The sequence below is a fragment of the Spizellomyces punctatus genome (assembly GCF_000182565.1).
Source record: "Spizellomyces punctatus DAOM BR117 chromosome Unknown supercont1.11, whole genome shotgun sequence".
Taxonomy (NCBI): domain Eukaryota; kingdom Fungi; phylum Chytridiomycota; class Chytridiomycetes; order Spizellomycetales; family Spizellomycetaceae; genus Spizellomyces; species Spizellomyces punctatus.
The window spans coordinates 126,966-146,039 of NW_015971547.1; the positions used below are offsets into that span (position 1 = coordinate 126,966).

At 46.9% G+C, this 19,074-nt stretch overlaps 12 protein-coding genes across 13 annotated transcripts; 6 read left to right on the forward strand and 6 right to left on the reverse strand.

The window, feature by feature from the left end:
- The first annotated feature begins 106 nt into the window (after nt 1–106).
- Nucleotides 107–2,808, forward strand: SPPG_06093 (glutamine-tRNA ligase). The gene is made up of 4 exons (XM_016754299.1): nt 107–141; nt 220–567; nt 632–855; nt 931–2,808. The coding sequence occupies exons 2-4, from the start codon at nt 237–239 to the stop codon at nt 2,728–2,730; spliced, it is 2,355 nt and encodes a 784-aa protein (XP_016606427.1). The 5' UTR covers nt 107–141; nt 220–236; the 3' UTR covers nt 2,731–2,808.
- On the reverse strand, nt 2,471–4,376 carry SPPG_06094 (uncharacterized protein). The gene is made up of 6 exons (XM_016754300.1): nt 4,052–4,376; nt 3,800–3,989; nt 3,610–3,737; nt 3,311–3,543; nt 3,177–3,253; nt 2,471–3,117 (listed from the first exon to the last, which is right to left on the reverse strand). Exons 1-6 carry the CDS (start codon nt 4,330–4,332, stop codon nt 2,935–2,937), a joined length of 1,092 nt encoding a protein of 363 aa, XP_016606428.1. The 5' UTR covers nt 4,333–4,376; the 3' UTR covers nt 2,471–2,934.
- Nucleotides 4,377–4,446: 70 nt separating this feature from the next.
- On the forward strand, nt 4,447–5,559 carry SPPG_06095 (uncharacterized protein). The gene is made up of 5 exons (XM_016754301.1): nt 4,447–4,701; nt 4,780–4,851; nt 4,916–4,992; nt 5,052–5,164; nt 5,230–5,559. The coding sequence occupies exons 1-5, from the start codon at nt 4,503–4,505 to the stop codon at nt 5,405–5,407; spliced, it is 639 nt and encodes a 212-aa protein (XP_016606429.1). The 5' UTR covers nt 4,447–4,502; the 3' UTR covers nt 5,408–5,559.
- SPPG_06096 (uncharacterized protein) lies at nt 5,508–7,041 on the reverse strand. The gene is made up of 4 exons (XM_016754302.1): nt 6,690–7,041; nt 6,525–6,610; nt 6,121–6,446; nt 5,508–6,063 (listed from the first exon to the last, which is right to left on the reverse strand). The coding sequence occupies exons 1-4, from the start codon at nt 6,702–6,704 to the stop codon at nt 5,861–5,863; spliced, it is 630 nt and encodes a 209-aa protein (XP_016606430.1). The 5' UTR covers nt 6,705–7,041; the 3' UTR covers nt 5,508–5,860.
- A 46-nt stretch (nt 7,042–7,087) lies between these two features.
- On the forward strand, nt 7,088–8,070 carry SPPG_06097 (bis(5'-adenosyl)-triphosphatase). Its single transcript, XM_016754303.1, has 4 exons — nt 7,088–7,247; nt 7,319–7,323; nt 7,403–7,548; nt 7,610–8,070. The coding sequence occupies exons 1-4, from the start codon at nt 7,147–7,149 to the stop codon at nt 7,859–7,861; spliced, it is 504 nt and encodes a 167-aa protein (XP_016606431.1). The 5' UTR covers nt 7,088–7,146; the 3' UTR covers nt 7,862–8,070.
- SPPG_06098 lies at nt 7,942–9,603 on the reverse strand. 2 transcript variants are annotated; one of them, XM_016754305.1, is made up of 7 exons: nt 9,293–9,603; nt 9,042–9,212; nt 8,945–8,977; nt 8,602–8,887; nt 8,409–8,538; nt 8,205–8,342; nt 7,942–8,138 (listed from the first exon to the last, which is right to left on the reverse strand). In XM_016754305.1, exons 1-7 carry the CDS (start codon nt 9,544–9,546, stop codon nt 8,050–8,052), a joined length of 1,101 nt encoding a protein of 366 aa, XP_016606433.1. In that variant the 5' UTR covers nt 9,547–9,603; the 3' UTR covers nt 7,942–8,049. The 2 variants fall into 2 exon arrangements, with proteins under 2 accessions (XP_016606433.1, XP_016606432.1); XM_016754304.1 differs by having other exon boundaries at nt 9,289–9,603.
- Nucleotides 9,604–9,608: 5 nt separating this feature from the next.
- On the forward strand, nt 9,609–11,685 carry SPPG_06099 (uncharacterized protein). The gene is made up of 3 exons (XM_016754306.1): nt 9,609–9,903; nt 10,070–10,159; nt 10,229–11,685. The coding sequence occupies exons 1-3, from the start codon at nt 9,792–9,794 to the stop codon at nt 11,452–11,454; spliced, it is 1,428 nt and encodes a 475-aa protein (XP_016606434.1). The 5' UTR covers nt 9,609–9,791; the 3' UTR covers nt 11,455–11,685.
- SPPG_06100 (threonine aldolase GLY1) lies at nt 11,483–13,332 on the reverse strand. The gene is made up of 9 exons (XM_016754307.1): nt 13,173–13,332; nt 13,051–13,118; nt 12,900–12,995; nt 12,734–12,836; nt 12,517–12,659; nt 12,439–12,461; nt 12,262–12,382; nt 12,082–12,191; nt 11,483–12,019 (listed from the first exon to the last, which is right to left on the reverse strand). Exons 1-9 carry the CDS (start codon nt 13,300–13,302, stop codon nt 11,686–11,688), a joined length of 1,128 nt encoding a protein of 375 aa, XP_016606435.1. The 5' UTR covers nt 13,303–13,332; the 3' UTR covers nt 11,483–11,685.
- Nucleotides 13,333–13,373: 41 nt separating this feature from the next.
- SPPG_06101 (uncharacterized protein) lies at nt 13,374–14,163 on the forward strand. The gene has a single exon (XM_016754308.1). It carries the CDS (start codon nt 13,431–13,433, stop codon nt 14,130–14,132), a length of 702 nt encoding a protein of 233 aa, XP_016606436.1. The 5' UTR covers nt 13,374–13,430; the 3' UTR covers nt 14,133–14,163.
- A 342-nt stretch (nt 14,164–14,505) lies between these two features.
- On the reverse strand, nt 14,506–15,678 carry SPPG_06102 (transcriptional activator hap2). Its single transcript, XM_016754309.1, has 4 exons — nt 15,622–15,678; nt 15,324–15,489; nt 15,032–15,259; nt 14,506–14,977 (listed from the first exon to the last, which is right to left on the reverse strand). Exons 2-4 carry the CDS (start codon nt 15,480–15,482, stop codon nt 14,630–14,632), a joined length of 735 nt encoding a protein of 244 aa, XP_016606437.1. The 5' UTR covers nt 15,483–15,489; nt 15,622–15,678; the 3' UTR covers nt 14,506–14,629.
- Nucleotides 15,679–15,783: 105 nt separating this feature from the next.
- Nucleotides 15,784–17,045, forward strand: SPPG_06103 (uncharacterized protein). The gene is made up of 3 exons (XM_016754310.1): nt 15,784–16,068; nt 16,136–16,330; nt 16,402–17,045. The coding sequence occupies exons 1-3, from the start codon at nt 15,944–15,946 to the stop codon at nt 16,916–16,918; spliced, it is 837 nt and encodes a 278-aa protein (XP_016606438.1). The 5' UTR covers nt 15,784–15,943; the 3' UTR covers nt 16,919–17,045.
- Nucleotides 17,046–17,228: 183 nt separating this feature from the next.
- SPPG_06104 (uncharacterized protein) lies at nt 17,229–18,873 on the reverse strand. The gene is made up of 4 exons (XM_016754311.1): nt 18,605–18,873; nt 18,039–18,540; nt 17,484–17,692; nt 17,229–17,407 (listed from the first exon to the last, which is right to left on the reverse strand). Exons 1-4 carry the CDS (start codon nt 18,798–18,800, stop codon nt 17,361–17,363), a joined length of 954 nt encoding a protein of 317 aa, XP_016606439.1. The 5' UTR covers nt 18,801–18,873; the 3' UTR covers nt 17,229–17,360.
- Nucleotides 18,874–19,074: the final 201 nt, after the last annotated feature.

The following is a 19,074-nucleotide window of genomic DNA, read 5'->3' on the forward strand; positions in this document are numbered from 1 at the left end:
GTTCACCTTGCTGTCCAATGCCCTTGAATGACTCACCCCTGATTCGAACCATAGGTTCTTCTGTGTTATCGAGAGGTGGGGAAGTGTCCTGGTGCGCGCCGCGATAACTGGTCTAAGATCCCATTAAAACAGCAACTGCAGGTATTAAAAAAACTAATAAAAAGATATTGCTTCACGATCTCTACAAACCCACTAATTTAGGTGGTGATATCCCTTTAGCTGCGTATATAGGGAAAATGGACGGGCTTGCGGAAACATTCCAGAAGATCGGTCTATCAGAGACAAAGGCGAAGGAGACTGCCGCTAACAAGAAGCTGTCGGCCAATTTGGAAGAAGTCATTAGGGAAGCGGGCGCTTCTGATGGAGTGGAACGGACGATAGGAGCCCTGTTTTATACGCTGGCATCGACGATAACGCCGAAAGCTCGTCCCCACTTGCCATACATAGCGAAGGCGATCAAAACTGGCAGACTCACTTCAAACGATCAGATATCGGCGGCAATCAAGTATGCCGAAAAAGCTGGGCAGTCCCTTGATGATTCAAAGTTTGACGAAGAATGCGGTGTTGGTGAGTGAGATGCAGAGTTACCCTCACGGAATGGTCGACCGACCTCTCAAGGATTTTTCGGCAGGTGTGGTGGTCACTCAGGAAGAGATCATAGCGACGGTGTCAAATGTTATTGACTCGCGAAAAGAGGATTTGATCGAGAAACGCTATCAGATGCTTGGCCAGCTTCTTGGTGAACTTCGAACGCGGTTACGCTGGGCGAATTCGTTAGCTGTAAAGGAAGAATTGGACAAGCAGATGCTGGAGGTTCTTGGACCGAAAGACGAGCGCGACAACCCAAAGGCCAAGGTAAGCCCGATGTGTCAGTGCTGTTTATTAGTGTGGTAGCGAGATGCCCATCAGTCTCTTGGCATTCCACCATAGAAAAAGCAGGAGAAAGTGGCAAATGCGTCAAAAGTTCCCACAAAGGACGCTCCTCCCTCGAGTGGCAACCGGGTAGCTGAAACAGCAAAAAGCACACGATTCATATTTGAGGGTGAATTGGCGCGGCTGCATAAGCCAGGAGAGAATCCCCAGATCAAACCAGAGCTCATGAAGGAGCATCTCGCACGTACCGGAGGCAAAGTGGTTACGCGTTTTCCACCTGAACCAAACGGATTCTTGCACATTGGTCACGCAAAAGCTATCAATGTCAACTTTGGGTACGCTGCTGCTTATAAGGGTATCACGTATCTGCGATACGATGACACCAATCCGGAAGCCGAGGAAGAAATTTACTTCACCTCAATTCTTGATACCGTAAGATGGCTAGGATTTGAGCCGACCGCAATTACTTATTCGTCGGACCACTTCCAGCGCTTGTACGAGTTGGCCGTTGAGTTGATCAAGAGGGATAAGGGTTACGTGTGCCATTGTACTGGTGAGCAGATATATGCGGATAGAGGGGGTGATACGAAAGGACCTCGGCGAGCGTGTATTCACAGAAACCGACCGATCGAGGAATCCCTGGCTGAGTTCCAAAAGATGAAGGATGGAGAGTATCAGGAAGGAGAAGCCATCCTTCGCATGAAGATGGACTTGGAGAACCCAAACCCGCAGTTCTGGGACTTGGTTGCGTACCGTGTGCTAAAAGCACCCCACCATCGAACTGGGGATCAGTGGTGCATCTATCCTACGTATGACTTCACCCACTGCCTATGCGACTCTTTTGAGGACATCACGCATTCCCTCTGTACCACCGAATTCACACTATCTCGTGAGTCATACTATTGGCTCGTGGATGCATTGGAAATTTACAAGCCTGTTCAGTGGGAATATGGTCGACTGAATCTAGCCTACACGGTCATGTCGAAACGGAAACTGAAAAAGTTGGTGGAAGACAAACTTGTCTCTGGTTGGGACGACCCCCGACTCTATACAATGGCCGCTATTCGACGACGTGGTTTCACTCCGGAAGCTATTAACGCGTTCGTTCGGGACTTGGGAGTCACGACAGCCAACACTGTAATCCACCCCGAACGTTTGGAAAATATTGTTCGCGATCACCTCAACGATGTCGCACCACGTCTGATGTTGATCCTCGAGCCCTTGAAGATTACTCTGACCAACTTACCAGAGGGATATGAGGAGGAAGTGACGGTACCAAACAAGCCACGAGACGACTCTATGGGGTCCCACACTGTTCCGTTCACACGCACGGTATACATTGATCGCTCAGATTTCAAAGAGCAGGATGACCCGAACTTTTACCGATTGGCTCCTGGCAAGACCGTTGGTCTTCTCAACGTCCGGCATCCGATTACAGCAACCGAGGTGGTGAAGGACGGTAGCGGAAATGTGATTGAAGTAAAGGCGCGCTACGAAAATGGACCGGAGGTTTCAAAAAAGCCAAAGACATACATCCACTGGGTCGCAGAATCCGCAAAGCACCAGTCACCCGTGAAAGTAGAAGTTCGACTATATTCAAACTTGTTTTTACACGAGAACCCGCAAAGCGAGAAAGATGTTCCTGGAGGGTGGTTGAGCGACCTGAATCCGACCTCGCTTGTCACCATCCCCGAAGCGTTCTCTGAGGTCGGCATCAACACATTCAAGGTTGAGGATAAGTTCCAGGCTGTGCGAACGGGCTACTTTTGTGTGGATCCCAATTCCGATGTGAAACATGGGAAATTCGTCCTTAACCGGACGGTAACGTTGAAGGAGGACAGTAAGAAGGATAAATGAAGTGAGGGCGTGCTTGTCAACTGTAAAAACACACTAGTCTAATAGATGAATACAATGATTCTCCAATGACATGCCACACTTTCATCTCATGAACTTGGTAACTGCTCACCATTAATTTAAATCGAGAAGCACATGGACAAAAAGAAATCCGTTAAAACGCCATTGCAATCATGAGAAGGAATATAAGATAGCATATAACCTGCGCTAGTCTCTATTTACAACTCTTGGCCGGGTAGGCACTTTACGACGTTTCAGTAAACGGTTGATACAAAATGCATTAGCTCCTATAGCAAACTTGAATATCGGTAAACGTCGCGGTACGTATTTTGTCGTAACGATCTCGTTTGGCCGTGGAAGTGGTTTGGCCCCGTTGGACATGATTATATACTAGGAGGAAGCAAATATAAGTACGCCCATGTTCTCAGAGACATCAAACAGCGTCGTACCATGGGAAAGAGTAATGCAAAAAGACCTTGACTTATGAATTGAGGGAAGAAGAATGTAAAGAGGGTGCAGGGAAATCCTTTGGTGCCAGTCAGGAAATAGACCGTAGCTGAGTGCAAAGGTAAACGAAACTCACCGAATCCGATGAAATACGCCCAATGCTCTTCAAAGTGGTCAATTCGCTGTTTAAGCGACCATCCTTTGTTGGCCCATTTATATTCAAATGAGTAAAAGGACGCTATCCAGCAGAAACATATAAAGCACGCGGGTGGCCCGGCGTATGGTATCATGTAGATGACAATCGACTGGATTAGGTAGTTGAGAAGAAGTAGACCTCGATAGGCTTCGTCTGTAATGGTTGTCAAGAGTCTATATGGAAAGCGCAAGGTTGACGAATGGCCAATGGGTAATTGCAGATTAGGAATACAAAGATACCTTTCGTATGTGAACTGAGTGGATACAGGTTTTCCCACTTGCACTCGGTAAGAGCGGTCAGCAATGCGCTGATACCACACGGAATTCAACATGAAGCTGATCAGGTACATTGGATACACCCAAAGCACCTACGGTAAAATATCTGAGATCAAGCAGGTACGGACAAGAAAGGTTCGGCTTGATAACTTACATAATAGGTCATGCTAAAAAGCGTATCTAGCATTTCCGTACTTTTGGCATTTTGATCGGCGCGGCCTCGGTGGGCCCAAAGACGGTGGGATATAGGTAGGATGGCGTAATCAAAGAGGAAAATGGAACCAAGAAAGATAAGTCCATTTAATAGGAAGCATTTGAAGGTGTTGATCTGTATCGTCTTGGACCTAACAAAACTCTTTAAGAAGGGTATTTCTTTGGAACAGCACAAAACATTTGGGTATCTTACCCATAGATAGAGATAAGCGACGCTGGCCAAGCAAATGCATCCTTTGCCCCTTGAAGGGCAAACCTACAGTGCAGCGCTACAGATTCTTTCAGTGAGTCCGCACGCAGTTCGATTTGAGGGCGAGGTTCAGAGGACGTCGGAACGTCCTGCAAATTGCCTTTTGAAAGTTGCGCTGACGAGGTGCCGCGACGGGAGAAGCGCGGTGAAAGAGTAGTCGGTCTAGACGCAGAATGCAGATCTTGGGCTGGTTTATGCAAAGACGAACGCCGGGGTTGTTCCATCGATAAGCGCTGGCTGTGTGAAGCGTTAATGGCCCAGAGAAAGCATCACGCTTAAAAGGTCAATCAGCAGCTGGAGCTGAGTGATGACTCACCAAGTCACGAGCCTCAGCGCGACCAAACTTCAACTGATCGCTTTGGAACACGATTTCCCCAAATAACCGCAATTAACAATGGTTGTTACTCGAAATGGTGCTATTATAGCAATGTCGGAAGACTCGGTAACGCTGGGGCGGGACCATGTGCCTTCTGCTGTGGCATCAACCACAGAGATTGACTCGCCCGTTGCCAATGTGGACACTGTTCCGTCCATGAACATACCGCGGTCTGCCTTTGAAAAGAAGTTTCATGCCAAAGAGGATGCTTTCAAAGGTGGGCTACTTTTGGACTTCATGGTCATATCTGCGAGGCCGCTGTGAGAAGCAGAAAGTAATTCCCGAGCCGTTGCAGATCTGGCAAGATTTGAGGAGCGATTGCGATACAATATGTACCGAAGGCGTCGATCAGAGACATATTGGGGCGGTAAATACATCAATGAAGCCTTATTCTAACGCATGGCGAGAATCTAATTTGAATATCTCACAAGTGGGCTTCACTATCCTCTTCATTATTCTCTTGTGGTGCTTGTATCAGATCTTTACAAATAAGCGGGTGGACGAACAGGTAGATGTTGACCAGTCAAGACAATGCACTATCGCTTGCACTGACGCCCTTTTGAGCAGGGCATATCTATACCAAACTCATGGCACGTTTTCGGCGTCACTGTTTTGGTATCGGCCATAACCATTTTCGTTACAACGGGCACCCTCCGGACGACCATGCTGTACTCGACTCGGTAAGAGCCATGGATTGCTTCATTGCCTTGTTCCTAACGTCGTTTTAATACTGGCGGTTTGTCAGATACATTCAGAGATGCAATAGCGCTCTTCGACCTTTTAATATGGAGTTCAACAAGGACCGGAAAGGGGGCATCTCGTTCCTCCAAAAGGTACCACCCGAATTTCAGGATGGATATGAGAAATATCGAGCAGAGTATTGGCGACAACAAGCTTTGAAAAAGAAGAAGAAGAAGGGATGAAGGAGACGATCAAAGATGCGTAGTGTGGGGATTAAAGTGAATTCAATTCGGGCTTTGTAAATATACTGTTTATCCGTTGCTGAACAGAAGTCATCAGATTGAGATACAGACGGGGAGAGGGTGCTGAATTGTATATTCTAAAAGTGAAAGCAATAGGTTGCAATTTTTCCCTTTCCATTCTACGCTTTCGTTTAGCGACACACACACAAAAGTAGGTAGCAATTTCAAAAATTCTCCGCAGAGCAGCAAATGCAATGCAACACACTTGGCAGCACAGTTAATAGATCCACAGAACTGCACTGACATCCCAATCCCAACAAATCAAAGCATCCCAAAAGTATTCTGCTGCTGCTGCTGCACGATCCTATCATCTAAAAAAATTCTCCCCAGGAGAGAACGCACCTCTTTCAATTCCCTCTACATATGCACAAACGCAACCCACGTCGTTTTCCATCAATTTGCATATTGTTCACTATACCCTGTGTCCACCCTGTGCGGTTTGCTACCTTTCCACTGCACATAATCCGAGTACGTTACTGCCGTTTTCGAAGATTGATAGCGCGTCAGCTGGATAGACTTTCGTAGTTTATCTGTGATCTTTCCAGTATGACCACCCTTTCGAAGAAGAGAATCGATGGCCTCGAGCTTTGTCCATCCTAAAAAACGTGGATGAGTTTCGTGGCGACGATAACGGACCTAGAAGGTAGATTTACCTTGTTCGGCAGCAACTTCCGGCAAATACGTCGCAGACCTCCGACTTCCACTATCGGTACGGAATTCAATCCATATCCCATGGGTTCCAATTTCCCAGTCCAAATAGTCTTTGCCGTCTTCAAATTCGGTGAGAAGTGATACGCCACAGCTGAGATTGGGAAGTTCTCGTTCCTTTACAGGTGAAAAGCGTCGGTCGCGGAGCGAGCTCGTCAGCGCATACTCCTTCAACCCCGAGTGAAGGGGAAGAGCATCAAAGTTGCCAATGCATCCTCGCAAACGATGAGATCCGTCCTCTTGTATTGTATTCCAGGTGACGAACAGAGGACTGAAAAATAACATCAATATGGGGCAATGAGATGACGCCGTAATCATTTGCATCAGCCCGCACTCTCCGCATACTCACTATTGCTCGTTCTGAAACTCTGGCTCACAAGGACGTCGGCCCTCGAAATGGGCAACCAAAACGTCAAAGCAATAATAGCAGTGTGCCTGTAATGTAATCAAAAGCATGAGGACATACAAACCGTCTACGTGCAAACTCGTTCCTGAAATAACAAGGCGGACTCACCTTTGTGACAACCATGACCAGCGTTCAAGGCCGATATCGCCAATTGGAAGGATAACTATGAGCTATAGAGGTACTCGCAGTTTATTGCTCTCCTTGTCAGTTTTTTCTTTTTTACCACGAGCGGTCGACGATAGAATCGCAAACCCAACTCTAGTGCCCTCTCCCAAATTTCAGAGAGGCTGGTTCGCGAAACACGAATTTGTCAGTGACCGACAACAGCTGCTTTCACCACAGCTGGGGTGGTAGTCAAAAGGCCTGCGACAACAACCCAACCAACAAAAAAAGAAAGATTCCTTTTGCGAGCAGTGTTCCAAAAGTTCAAAATGGGGGAAGGAGGGGGGAAGCTTTCCTGGGTTTGTGTCTTTGGGCGGTGCGGCGTGTACGTGGACGCGTCCTACACTAAATAAAGCCTCTTGACTGCAAAAGTGGTGAGATCTCTTAAAAAAACGTCTGGAAAATGAAGGGATTTCACTTTGGGCCTTGGCCAATTCGACCGAATGAGATATTCTTTACCTCCAAACTATCGATAGGACTCGTCAATCTAAAGCCCATTGTCCCGTAAGACCACGAACGTGTTGTTCAAACCCTAATGACGTGTGCTCTTATACCACCTACCATCTGTCCTTTAGCGGTCGTACGTAGACATTGTCATTTTTGCAGTCTCCTTAAAAAGGAGAACAAAGAGTAAATATCTGACTAGAAATGTATCCTAGATGTCTTGGTAGTCCCCCGTCGCATTGTTCTACGGTTCGCGGACCTCACTTCTGACGAGGTCTCTGACATGTTCCTTAGCGCCCAGGCGATTGGTAAGGTCATAGAAAGGGAATATGGTGGAGAATCTCTTACTATTACACTACAGGTGAGGGAAGATGCTGTTTGTCATTAGTTGCTGGCTACAGGACTAACGAAACACGTTACAGGACGGGCCAAAAGCTGGACAAACAGTACCACATGTGCATGTCCATGTTATACCGCGGAAAACGGGCGATTGGGCCAATAATGATGACATTTATCCTGAAATTGATCGCAAAGAAAAGGAACTGGCGGGGGAACTCAAAGCGCCCAAAGGCGTTGACAATGAAGAGCGTCCCCCACGTACGCAGGAGGACATGGGACGGGAGGCCGAGCAGTTGAGGAAACATTTTCAACAATATGAGGACATTTGGAATTAGATGGGCATTGCCAAGATGCAACCATTCAACTGAAACGATTGATGATCTTATTGGCATCAAAGGCGCGGCCTAGAATCCAATTCGTGTAAAAGGGATGTAGTTCACTATATATTGCAAAGTGCTGATCTATATACAAAAGAAGCTAGTATAAATAAATGAATGCCACACGGTTATTAACAAAATGCTTGTTATCGTGATGCAAAGTCCAGCCCATAATTTGTTTCAAGATAGTCCAAGATACCAGGAATACTAGTAAGACAATTAAAAGTCTTCTTCTCTGCACGACACCAAAGCAGGTTACAGACAGTCAACGTGGCAAGATGACACGCGGCCAAACACGTACCGGCTCTACTCATGGATTTATCCAGCATGTACATCAAATGATGATGGAAAATAAAATGGGTGGATCCGTATCCTATACCGAGACGTACATATCTTTCTACACATTCAAGCGGGGTGTACTCGTGTCCCGCAAACAGAGCTAGGCACGGGTAATGGGACGAATGAGTAATGTCGAGGATGTCAAGCGGTGACAGCATGGTCTTACCTGGATTTTCTAGCAGACCTCGGGCGGCCATGACACCATCGGTCTTTGTGTACTCGACAATACGATCTGCATCTTGGAGACTAAAGACATCGCCGTTTGCAAAAATTGGCACTGTCGCATGTTCTTTCACCTAAAACAGACGATGAGTACAATAGTTATGCTCAATAATGTGCTAGTACAACAAGGCAATTACCAACTTGATAGCATCCAAATCAACCGGCTCTGTACTCTTCTGCCGTCGTGTCCGTCCATGCACCGTAATCCAATCTACTCCCACGCTCTCGGCCCTTTGAACAAATTCTACCGTCTTTTTCAAATCGGGGTGTACACGGATCTTTACTGAGCAAGGGAAGGGTTCTCCGTCCGCCATGGCGATGCCGGATGTGCGTGCTTTGACTTGTCGAACCATGTCACGGACGAGTTCCGGATCTTCCATCAAGTGAGCTCCAATTTTTTCGTGAACGGCCCATTTTTGAGGACTAGATGGATACGTTGAGGGCAAACTGAAAAATGGTCAGGGGACGTGAACAACATACCATCCACAGTTCAGATCAACACCATTGACGTATCTATGAATACCAACACACAGTCAGCGGTTGAGACAGTGGGCACAATTTCTAGATGAGAACGTACGGGGCAGCCAATTCCGCAGCATCCGCCAAATCCACAGCTGAATGAGCAGCAAATTGAATAACAACCGGGTCATCTTTCCTGTTAGTCCTAAACTCTGTATCCCGGGATATTTTGGAATGCTTATACACATCCGCAAGAATCATGGGTGTATAAGCGATATCAACATCGTAGCTAGAGCACAGTGAGAGAGATAGGAAAAGAATCAGTGTCATGTAGCTATTCGTTTTCAACTGTGGAAAACACCAACCTACTTCCTCACCAGCTCTCTGAAAGGAAGCTTACTGTATCGAACCATGGGTGCACAAATCTTTACGTATCGGTTTCCTGTAGACTTCAAGTCTTGCACTAAGCGAGCGGCAGATCGACGTGGGGGGAGTTCATGGTCGAGATCCGTAGTGTTTGCTGTGCAATTGTCCACTTGTTTTCCAGCGACAGAGGGTGCAGCGTCCCCATCCACGTCCTCCCGTGCATAATGTAGATTGGGCAGCCGGTGATCAACCACCATTTTGTGTGTGTTTTTGAAAGTGTTGAAAGTTCGGGCCAAAAGTAATAATAAAAGAAGGATAAACGTGGATGACTCATCCACGAGGGTAAGCGAAGAGCCAAAAGACAGCTGACCAAAAAGTGTTCCGTTTCGCTCTCATTTCCTCCATTTCCTTTTTCTTGTAGTTTGTTGTTGGGTGGGCCGTTGCTTTTGAATCCCGCTTACTAGACAGAGCGTTTGAAAATAGTTGGTTTTCATGAGCGGGCATGGACTCGAGAGATCGGAAGGAATCCACGTCCCACTCGAGTAGTAACAGTTTCAGCCGGAACGCCGCACCCTCTGCTTCCATTCCGACCGGGATTAACCCATTCTATTCTGGTGAGTTTTCAAACCTGATATTTCACGTAATTGACAAAGGCAAGCGTATGTAGAGAGTGGAAATATGTTCTATTGGGGAAGAATGCGATCGGCCTGGTTTTGAGACGCTGGGGTTTGCCGCATTACACGCTAACGCTAAATGTGTGGAAAATCTCAATTCACGTAGATCACAACGTTCCTCCGTACGAAGCTTCGCACTCTTTTCTGGGGAGAGGGACAACACAGGTCATGACGAGCGCATATGCGCCTTCGACCGGTACGTCCCCTCACAAAAAATATAAAGTTTGCCTTTAACGAGCGCAATGTGGCTGACATTGCTCTCCAGAACTACCCATGGGCTCAGACTTTCCCATATCCATGGCAGACGACTTTCTCCCCTTTCCGCTCTCACCGTCAACCCCCCTCCCTGTGCTGAACCCAGAGGAGCCACTCCTCAACGACGTTGAGCAAAAGTACTTTTCAGAGTTTTTGGATACACTCGTCAGTCCCGACGTGGAGACGGATGCAGCGGCGTATCATATGCCACCGTTACCTCAATCTGCTTTTGACCGAGTACCGCAGAATATGTATAATCCACGCGGAGACGCTTTGCATTCTGGAGAACCGTCACAGCCATCGCCTTATGGGGGCGTTCCCGTACCGACCCCAAGTCCAGTAGAAGGGCATGCAGCAAATTGGACACAATCGGATCGCCTTGCACATCCACCAAAGGCGAACCACCCAATACCAAATCTGTACGTTGATACGTCGGCTGGTCCACCCAGACGCTCGTACCCACTTTCCGCCGGTGCAAACATGCAAAGCACTCCCCACGGGCACGACCCATCACCGGGATCCCTCCTCGTCAATGACTCTCGCCCAAATGCCTCGCCATCTGAAGCAGACTCTCCAGAAAGCGTGTCAACAAACACGCGACGAAAATCCGAACCAGCCATCCAAACCAAAGCAGCAGGACGAGGTAAAGCGCCTAAACCAAAAGACATGAAACGGCGCGGTGGTCGTGAACTCTTGACGGAACAAGAAAAACGCACCAACCACATCATGTCTGAGCAAAAACGACGAAACTTGATCCGACAAGGGTTCAAAGCCCTCGCTGAGCTCGTTCCTGGATTAAAAGGCGGGAACCTCGGAAGCAGTAAAAGCGTCATCCTTTACAACACTGTTGGATTTATCCGACACTTGGAACATGGTAACCGAGTCCTGACAGACCAACTAGGCATGCTTCACAAGCGATATAATATGCATGTCGCTGGACAACAACGAGAAGGAGACCGACTCGTTCATCAACCCATGCCCAAAAAAGAGGATAGACCCGACCCAGACCCAATTCGAACCCATTCCCCATCGAATCGACTCCCGAGTCCGAATCCACCCATACATCCACATGATGCCAAACGTACCGCTGGGCATCGGGTTGTTGAACAACGTGGACAGCCGGTACGGAGGTTAGTGCATTCTCATCAGCCTTCACCGGCTTCTACGAGTAGTGATCAGGCGGATGTGTCGGATGGGGTAGGGGATGTTGGGGGACGACAAGAGAGAACGACATGACATGTTAATCCAAAAAGAAAAACGCGGGCAGAGGGAAGGGACATTGGGTATTTTTTTTCTTTTTTCTTTCAGTATATAACCTAATCTGCGAAAACGTTGTATATAGTAATAATAATGGGGTGCCTGCTTTTTTTTTTGACGAGTGGTTATGAATCTTGTGTTTTTTTTTTCATGATCACTCGTGCATGTTGTGTCGTAAGTTTCCTTTCTATAATAAAATATACAAACGCTCTACTTTTCAAAAAACTGCTTCAATACTCTCACAAACTTATCCACAGCCTCCCTCGTAATCTGATGATGAAACACCAGTCTCATTTCCGTTCCACTTCCTCCAAAGACACGGATACCTTCTTTTGCCAATACTTCTGCAAGGATATCCGCAGGAACAGGGGCGTTAAGCCAGACCATGTTGGTTTCGACGGGATGGAGGAGGGAAAAGCCTAGATTGAGGTCCAGGAGTGTTTGGGCCAGGTACTGTGCGTTTTGGTGGTCGGTGGTTAGGAGGGGGAGGTGGTGGTCGAGGGCGTAGAGACCTGCGGCGGCCAAGATACCAGCTTGGCGCCATCTAAAATACGATTCAAGATAATGTAGAAAATAAAATGGTTAAATGCAATTATGGGAACATACCCTCCCCCGTACATCTTGCGAAAATGCTTGGCTTTCTTTATAAAAGGTTTGGAGCCAACCAGTACGGACCCGACCGGTGCACCAAGGCCTTTAGAAAAACACATTGAAATCTGAACAAAAAAAAGAAAACAGTATCAGAGTATGACCATTGTATGATGATACCATTCGAGGTGGACATACCGAATCAAAATGACTGCAATACTCTTTCAGACTAATACCGGTCGCTACACAAGCGTTCCATATCCTGGCGCCATCAAGGTGGGTTTTCAAGTCATGCTTGTGGGCTAGAGCTGTAATCTCTCTAATATTTTGAATAAGAAAACAGGACCAGTAGGAGATGTAACAAGAATCACATACTTTATGTTCTCCAATGGAACAATCTAAGTAGCCATAAGTGAGTACACTAGTTCACGGTGTTGATTGTGGGTAATTTACCATGCCGTGTAAGGTATTTTCCAGACACACCACCCGTGTTGGGGCGTGATGGACATCATCATCGAGCACAAGGTGTTTTTCAATGACGGAGGCGGTCAGATGGGTTTGACCGGGTGCAGGTTGAACCGGGACGAGACCAGCGCCTTTTTGTGTCGTTTGTTTATTTACGATTGACGTTGGGAAGGAGGATAAGAGATATGCATATTGAGATTCATACCACAATGAAAGGATATCCCCGCTGCTTCATAGTTGAAAATATGGGCTCGATGGTCACAGAGGACAGTATAAGGAGGAGCCGTAAGGTGAGTCCTCACCGCAATCTAAACAAGAAAAACTATTGAGCATGTACATAAATATAAACGATTGCATTATATTTTTTTTACTTGATTCGTCATGGTTGCCGTTGGACAGAACAAGGCAGCTTCGTGACCAGCCATATCTGCAATACGATCCTGGAGGGCATTGATGGTCGGGTCTTCCTATCACACGCATGAGCAAACACATGGGGAACATGTTGCATTTATTGGGACGTACATCAAAGACATCGTCCCCGACGTCAGCCGTCATCATGACATTGAGCATTTCGGCGGTAGGTTTCGTGACTGGAATGTCCCATAAGTAAATTGTCCTCCTCAAAATGTGTATTACTTACGCACCTGTATCACTTCGAAAGTCATGTACAGCCTTGACATTTTGTACCGGTGCATTACGATACAGCCCCGCATTCACCGTAGAAGAACTCATACTCCGTCGAAAGATGTGAATAAAGGACGTCAATCGCAGCATGAATCAAGATGCAAAAAACCGCAAAAAACAAACAACGGAGGATCCGATCCAACAAGTGGCTATGCAATCCATTAAAACTCTCGCATCAGAATCCACAGCAACACCAGCGTTTCCTTTCTTCGTTGACCATGTCTCGCATCCCATGCATAACCCTCCTAGGCGATTCCCTAACCCAACATGCATTTCCAAAAGGCTGGGGAACACATCTCCAAACAATATACACCCGAAAAGCGGATATTCTTAACCGAGGGCTATCAGGGTACAATTCCACCTGGTGCACAAACTTATTACCGGATATACTGGGTTCCCCAACGGTACTCATTATAATGCTCGGGACAAATGACTCTGTATTGGAATCCGTAAACCCAACACACCACGTCCCCATCGAAATTTACAAGAGTAATTTAGAGGTTATCGTGAATTTTGCTCAAGACGGGGGAGTTCGGGTGTTGGTCTTGACACCTCCCCCCGTGATCATATCCGATTGGAAAAAGGTACGAGAAGCACAAGGAAGGGAGTGTGATCGGAGTCTGGAGATGGTTGGGTTGTATCGGAGGGCTTGTTTGGATATTATGGAGCGGTTGGGTGTGTCTGTGTTGGATACCTGGCAAGTGTTCTTGGGTGGGAATGAGTATAGCGTGGAAGCATTGGATGGTGTGTTTTCAGATGGAGTTCATTTGGCGGAAAAGGGGCATGAGATGCTTGGGCGTGCTGTTGTGGAAAAGATACAGACGGTTTGGAAAGATTTAGATCCAGATGAGATGCCGTTGTGGGCACCTCTGCACACTGAGATTGCAAATTCCCATCAAATCCGAAAATCCTTGCAATAATATAATGTGAAAGAAACATGGAGGAGGGCAGAGTATAGATTCCATTCCACAAACCAAATGCAATACTGCAAACAAGTGATAACAGCCAAGATACGCAGTGTCATTACAAACAAAACGGTACCTCGAATAATGCGAAAACCCACAAAGATCCTTCCGATATAAACAAACCACAAACCTTTATTTCAATAAACCCCCATATCGGAAACACAGTAACCGAATCCCTAAAAGCCTTGCGATACCCACAGCAGCTACACCCTCAGACCCTCACCTGAACATAAAACACCCACCGGTAGGTTGACATCGAGGACATCATTAAAGACATCGAACATCAATATCCAAAAACTTAAAACTCAACACAATAGAGCAGTTCAAACGGCATAAGAAAAGAAAATCAAAATATATTACAAAGAAAAAAAACACAAACACACACAAGCACAGAAAAAAGAAATCTCTAAATCAAAAAAAAAAAACATAAAACACAAGGCTAGTTTTGCCTTTTAAACTCGGGTTTGCTGTTGCTGCTGTGGTTGCTGCGCTTGCAATTGCTGCTGCTGCAACTGCGACAATTGCAACTGAACCTGTTGACTCTGCATCGCAGCCAACCGCTGCTGAACAGACGCCAAATGTATCATTTTCTGCGGCTGGAGTGATACTTGCGGTCTCGATACATGTTGTTGTTGTTGTTGTTGTTGTTGTTGCGTAGGAGCAGGAGTAGGAGGCGTGGAAGGTGGGGGTGTATCTTCCTTATCTTTTAATGCAGCGAGTTCGGAGGCGCTTAGGAAGCGGCCGCCGGGACCTCGAGGTCGACGCATGGCGTGTCGGTGTCGGGATTCGTGAATATATCCCTATGAATTTCAATCAATACATACATTCGTACAAGAGTTTACAAGTTTCTTTACCTTTTCTTTTCGCCCTTTATTCATAGCCTCCAATTTCGCTCTCGCTTCCCTTCGTTTCAGGATACGATGGTACTGTTTTGCATTAACGTAGAGGGGCTCGTCGCCTGTAGGTTGGGATGCGGCTGCGGCTGCGGCGACAGCAGCGGCATTCATGGCCATGGCGGCTAGGACTTGGTTGTTGGCAAGAGGGGTGGGGTTCGTTATTTGGTTTGTCATGTGTCCCAGGAGCTTTCAAGCATGAATGGTGAGCATGATTGGATTTGATTAGTGTGAATGGAGATGGCGCACTTACCATGTTGGCGTACTGCGGGTACATTGCGGCTTGTTGTAATGCAGCAAATTGTTGAGCATCGACAGAGGTCTGCTGGCCGGGCTGTGCATGACTTGATGCTGTCGCTGCTGTTGTTGTTGTTGTTGCGGCTGTTGTTGTCGTCGTCGTGCCGTCCATCATGACACCTCTGGATATCCAAGTCAGTCATGTTGTCAATACAATACACAAAAGTGTCGATATGCTATTTGCAATAGCAACCCTTCTGATGCATATCCAAAATAAAAATAAAAAACGTCGGAGTAATAAAGTCATTGCTTACCGTAAGTATCGTCAAAGGGACAGAAGACCGCTGGTTGGCCAAAACGATGCAAGGAAGCTGGTTGGCCAAAAGGGCGCCTTTTTTGTTTATTTCAGCAATTGCTACGCCACTCACGCGTTTCTTTATTAGGGTGATGATTATGTCATCAGTTGGAATTCAACAGAAAATGGCAACGAAACGAGCATCTAAAGAGGTTAGATGAGGATGATGATTAGCGGAATGTATCTAACGGACCACATAGGCAACCTTTGAAATCATCCTTCCATCCAAAAGACGCAAACCCAATGTCCAGATTCCCACTGTCCAACTGACCAATGGCGTCATGCAGCCAATGGATATCCCCCAACTGGGTCTCGGTACCTACCGTCTCAAGAAAGCCGCTGTCAAAGCACCATTGAGGTTGGCCCTTGAATGCGGGTACACCATGCTCGATACCGCCAGCGTCTAGTAAATGCACTCTAGAATTGCATCGAGAAACCAATCGGGGGCTCACGTTATTGCTCCCCATTTGTAGCGACAATGAAAAAGAAATTGGACAAACCCTCCAAACCAACGTATTTATCACAACCAAACTCTGGCGATCACATCAAAGCGAATGTCCAAAAACGATTGAAAAACACCTCAAGGCATCTATTTCAAAACTTGGGCATGTGGATTTATGGCTCTTGCATTGGCCTGGACCTGGCTATCATCGATTCAAAAAATACCAGTAGCGTCATCCAAAAAACTCTTGCACAACACAATAATTTCATTTTATGACTGATAATGTCCTCCATTTAGAGTCCCAAAGGATTGGACACCCACCACACGCATCGCAACCTGGAACGCAATGACCACCCTCCTCACCCAAACCCACGTACGCGCGATCGGAGTCTCTAATTTCAGTATCCGCCAATTACAACACCTCGCAACCCACACTTCCATACGTCCATCAGTAAACCAAATCGAAATGCACCCCTTTTTAATCCAGAAAGAGTTGCGCGCTTATTGTGCTCAACAGGATATACGTATCATGGCATACTGTTCACTCGGGAGCGGAGATCCAAAATTGTTGAACCATCCTGTTGTTGTTCGTGTTGCTAATGAGGTGAACAAGAGTGTCTCGCAGGTGTTGCTTCGATGGGCGGTGCAGCATGGTGTGATTGTTATTCCGTGTTCAACAGTGCGGGAGCATTTGGTGGAGAATCGAGGGGTTTGGGGATGGGAGCTGAGTGAGGTGCAGATGGAGGCTTTGGATGGGTTGGATTGTGGAAAGAGGTATGCGTGGAAAGGGGTGGATCCGGATTCTGTTCCGTAGTGGTGTGTGTCGAATCGCCATAAATGTATCCTCAAGGACAATGAACAGTCCTTTTGCTGTGGAAGCAAGATTAACATGCCCATTTCGCAGTGCTTTTGTGCGCTTTGTAAATCACATTACCATCTCCACCACAATACCCATCAGACAAGGCATACGTCTATCTAATGACCATCTCCTGGCTGCATAATGGGCCCATGTTCAGGGGGAATCGGAGTAGTTGTATGGTGCACAAGTAAGACTTGATGTCTCGCAATGGAAGCTTGGGAGGATCATCAGAGCGGGAGGGAAAAAAAAAAGAACATGCACTCTATCCTCGAATAAACTAAATAAAAAGCATGTATTCAAAAAAAAATATAAATCCCAAAATCTATATACAAGTCTGGTGTAGGTTTGGACGGTGAGTCCATTTCCAAAACGTTGGACAAATCGTGCAATTCAATATTTACTCTGAGAGGACGGGAGGTGTGTACGAGAATTCCGGGCAGGGCACTAATTAATTAAACACACTGTGTTTACAAACGGGCTACGTGTGGCATTTTCAAAAACCGATTTTCACGCAACATACCTCGCTTGTCCACTTGGAAAACGGCAGCAATCATACCAACATACGTCGGGCGATGCCGAGCAAAAATGTGTCGAGAGAATTTGGATGTGCCTTCTTTTTCCATGATGGCTTGGAGGACGACGAGGCCGTCAAAGGCGCATGAGATGGCTTGTTTGACGAGTGCTGCGGCGTCGCGGGTGATAAAGTCGCCGTTGAGTGTGCTTGCCCATCTGCCAAGTAAAAAGAGGGGCTGATTAGTATGATTTCGAGAAGCGACATAGAGCGCCGACATGCTGCGCTCGAGATGGCCATATCATCCCGTTAGCCCAAAGCGCCATCGTTCGAATGATATCAAAATTCCTCCCATGAAATCTTTGCGAGCGGAAATAAGCTATCTAAATCCCATAGGCATCAAAATCTCAAATGCATGCTCTCTATCACTCGCACAGAATTACTCCCAAAAAATGCTCGCTCGCATGCCATTCGGATTCCAAAAGGCATCCAAGCTCATAAATGCATGCTCGCTATCTAAACTCTCAAATGTGCATGCTCGCTATGCACAATTTCGCTACTCACTTTTCAACAATGGCGTCAAACACGGCGGCAGCATCAGACACGGGCATTTTCCATTCCGGATTGGGCAAGTACATTGGAACCTTGCATGCAGTCGCATGCGTATGAGCCAAATCGCCCGACAAGACAATCGCCACGCGGTGCGAGAGCCACGAGAGGTACTTGTGGAGATGAGAACCATACATGAGCATATCGGGGACGCGCTCTTTGGAGGATTCCGAGCGAATGATGCTCGTTCCGCCAATGGGAGTGGGAAGAGACAAGAGCATAAAGCGGGGAGCCCGTTTCAAGAGGGATAAGCCACGGAGGAACCAGAGGGGAACGATTTCAGAAGGAGCGAGTGGGGCTTCTGTTCCAGTGATTTTGACACAGGCGACACCGGACGAACCGAGGTGGTTGAGAAACCCTGTAGCGATTTCCGAGTCGATTTGGATGGCGAGTTCATAGTCTGCCCAGTTTCCTGCTTGTTCCGCAGTGCCGGTTGCCGAGGGCGTCAAGTAAATGCCTACAATGAATGTTATAACTCTGGTGTGTGCACTGACACGAATCTCTCTCTGCCTGGCAAGTACCTGGACGAGGACTCTTTGGAGCAGAAATGCCATGAGGCGTTAAAAAGACGACAAGCTCTGGTTCCCAACTTGCGACGACTTGACCGACTGCCTTGCAACCCTCGTGTATTTCCCTTATGCCGTCTGGACACCCTTCCCTATTGGGATCGAGTATCATGGGCGAGTGTGGGAGGATGGCACAACCAAGAATGGGCATTGTCTGATGAGCAGCGTGCGTTGTTGATGGTGTGAGATTGAAATCTCGTTGAAAGCTGATGGAAAAAGAACGAAAGATAAAAGAATGAAATGACAATTTATTCCCTTTCTGGATAAAGAGACAAATGTAACTATAAATAGGTTAATGAAATACGCCCAAATGCGGTTAAATGACTAAGCCTCATGAGAGTGTTTTGAAGGGAAGTGAAGGGAGTGTGATTGACATGGAGAGATTGAATGCCATGCCCATGTGTGTGTGTGGTGGGGGGAGTGGG

Coding starts and splice junctions, on each gene's coding strand:
- SPPG_06095 (XM_016754301.1), top strand. CDS start 4,503: ATGGTTGTTACTCGAAATGGTGCTATTATAGCAATGTCGGAAGACTCG. Junction 4,702..4,779: donor CAAAGAGGATGCTTTCAAAG/GTGGGCTACTTT, acceptor GAGCCGTTGCAG/ATCTGGCAAGATTTGAGGAG. Junction 4,993..5,051: donor ATAAGCGGGTGGACGAACAG/GTAGATGTTGAC, acceptor CCTTTTGAGCAG/GGCATATCTATACCAAACTC.
- SPPG_06094 (XM_016754300.1), bottom strand. CDS start 4,332: ATGGAACAACCCCGGCGTTCGTCTTTGCATAAACCAGCCCAAGATCTG. Junction 3,990..4,051: donor TCGCTTATCTCTATCTATGG/GTAAGATACCCA, acceptor GAGTTTTGTTAG/GTCCAAGACGATACAGATCA. Junction 3,544..3,609: donor ACTCAGTTCACATACGAAAG/GTATCTTTGTAT, acceptor CTTTCCATATAG/ACTCTTGACAACCATTACAG.
- SPPG_06104 (XM_016754311.1), bottom strand. CDS start 18,800: ATGCCCATTCTTGGTTGTGCCATCCTCCCACACTCGCCCATGATACTC. Junction 18,541..18,604: donor TCCAAAGAGTCCTCGTCCAG/GTACTTGCCAGG, acceptor CATTCATTGTAG/GCATTTACTTGACGCCCTCG. Junction 17,408..17,483: donor TTTCCAAGTGGACAAGCGAG/GTATGTTGCGTG, acceptor TTAATTAATTAG/TGCCCTGCCCGGAATTCTCG.
- SPPG_06098 (XM_016754305.1), bottom strand. CDS start 9,546: ATGGTGGTTGATCACCGGCTGCCCAATCTACATTATGCACGGGAGGAC. Junction 9,213..9,292: donor TTCAGAGAGCTGGTGAGGAA/GTAGGTTGGTGT, acceptor ACTGTGCTCTAG/CTACGATGTTGATATCGCTT. Junction 8,539..8,601: donor ATTTGGATGCTATCAAGTTG/GTAATTGCCTTG, acceptor CGTCTGTTTTAG/GTGAAAGAACATGCGACAGT.
- SPPG_06100 (XM_016754307.1), bottom strand. CDS start 13,302: ATGCTGCGATTGACGTCCTTTATTCACATCTTTCGACGGAGTATGAGT. Junction 13,119..13,172: donor TGACTTTCGAAGTGATACAG/GTGCGTAAGTAA, acceptor GGGACATTCCAG/TCACGAAACCTACCGCCGAA. Junction 12,383..12,438: donor GTTCCATTGGAGAACATAAA/GTATGTGATTCT, acceptor TCAAAATATTAG/AGAGATTACAGCTCTAGCCC.
- SPPG_06103 (XM_016754310.1), top strand. CDS start 15,944: ATGCAGCCAATGGATATCCCCCAACTGGGTCTCGGTACCTACCGTCTC. Junction 16,069..16,135: donor CTCGATACCGCCAGCGTCTA/GTAAATGCACTC, acceptor CCCCATTTGTAG/CGACAATGAAAAAGAAATTG. Junction 16,331..16,401: donor CATCGATTCAAAAAATACCA/GTAGCGTCATCC, acceptor TCCTCCATTTAG/AGTCCCAAAGGATTGGACAC.
- SPPG_06102 (XM_016754309.1), bottom strand. CDS start 15,482: ATGATGGACGGCACGACGACGACAACAACAGCCGCAACAACAACAACA. Junction 15,260..15,323: donor ACCCGCAGTACGCCAACATG/GTAAGTGCGCCA, acceptor CATGCTTGAAAG/CTCCTGGGACACATGACAAA. Junction 14,978..15,031: donor ATAAAGGGCGAAAAGAAAAG/GTAAAGAAACTT, acceptor TGAAATTCATAG/GGATATATTCACGAATCCCG.
- SPPG_06097 (XM_016754303.1), top strand. CDS start 7,147: ATGAAGGGATTTCACTTTGGGCCTTGGCCAATTCGACCGAATGAGATA. Junction 7,549..7,609: donor CTCTTACTATTACACTACAG/GTGAGGGAAGAT, acceptor AACACGTTACAG/GACGGGCCAAAAGCTGGACA.
- SPPG_06101 (XM_016754308.1), top strand. CDS start 13,431: ATGTCTCGCATCCCATGCATAACCCTCCTAGGCGATTCCCTAACCCAA.
- SPPG_06096 (XM_016754302.1), bottom strand. Junction 6,447..6,524: donor GAGTTTCAGAACGAGCAATA/GTGAGTATGCGG, acceptor GTTATTTTTCAG/TCCTCTGTTCGTCACCTGGA. Junction 6,064..6,120: donor GGAAGTTGCTGCCGAACAAG/GTAAATCTACCT, acceptor CACGTTTTTTAG/GATGGACAAAGCTCGAGGCC.
- SPPG_06093 (XM_016754299.1), top strand. CDS start 237: ATGGACGGGCTTGCGGAAACATTCCAGAAGATCGGTCTATCAGAGACA. Junction 568..631: donor TGACGAAGAATGCGGTGTTG/GTGAGTGAGATG, acceptor ATTTTTCGGCAG/GTGTGGTGGTCACTCAGGAA. Junction 856..930: donor GCGACAACCCAAAGGCCAAG/GTAAGCCCGATG, acceptor ATTCCACCATAG/AAAAAGCAGGAGAAAGTGGC.
- SPPG_06099 (XM_016754306.1), top strand. CDS start 9,792: ATGGACTCGAGAGATCGGAAGGAATCCACGTCCCACTCGAGTAGTAAC. Junction 9,904..10,069: donor GATTAACCCATTCTATTCTG/GTGAGTTTTCAA, acceptor CAATTCACGTAG/ATCACAACGTTCCTCCGTAC. Junction 10,160..10,228: donor CGCATATGCGCCTTCGACCG/GTACGTCCCCTC, acceptor ATTGCTCTCCAG/AACTACCCATGGGCTCAGAC.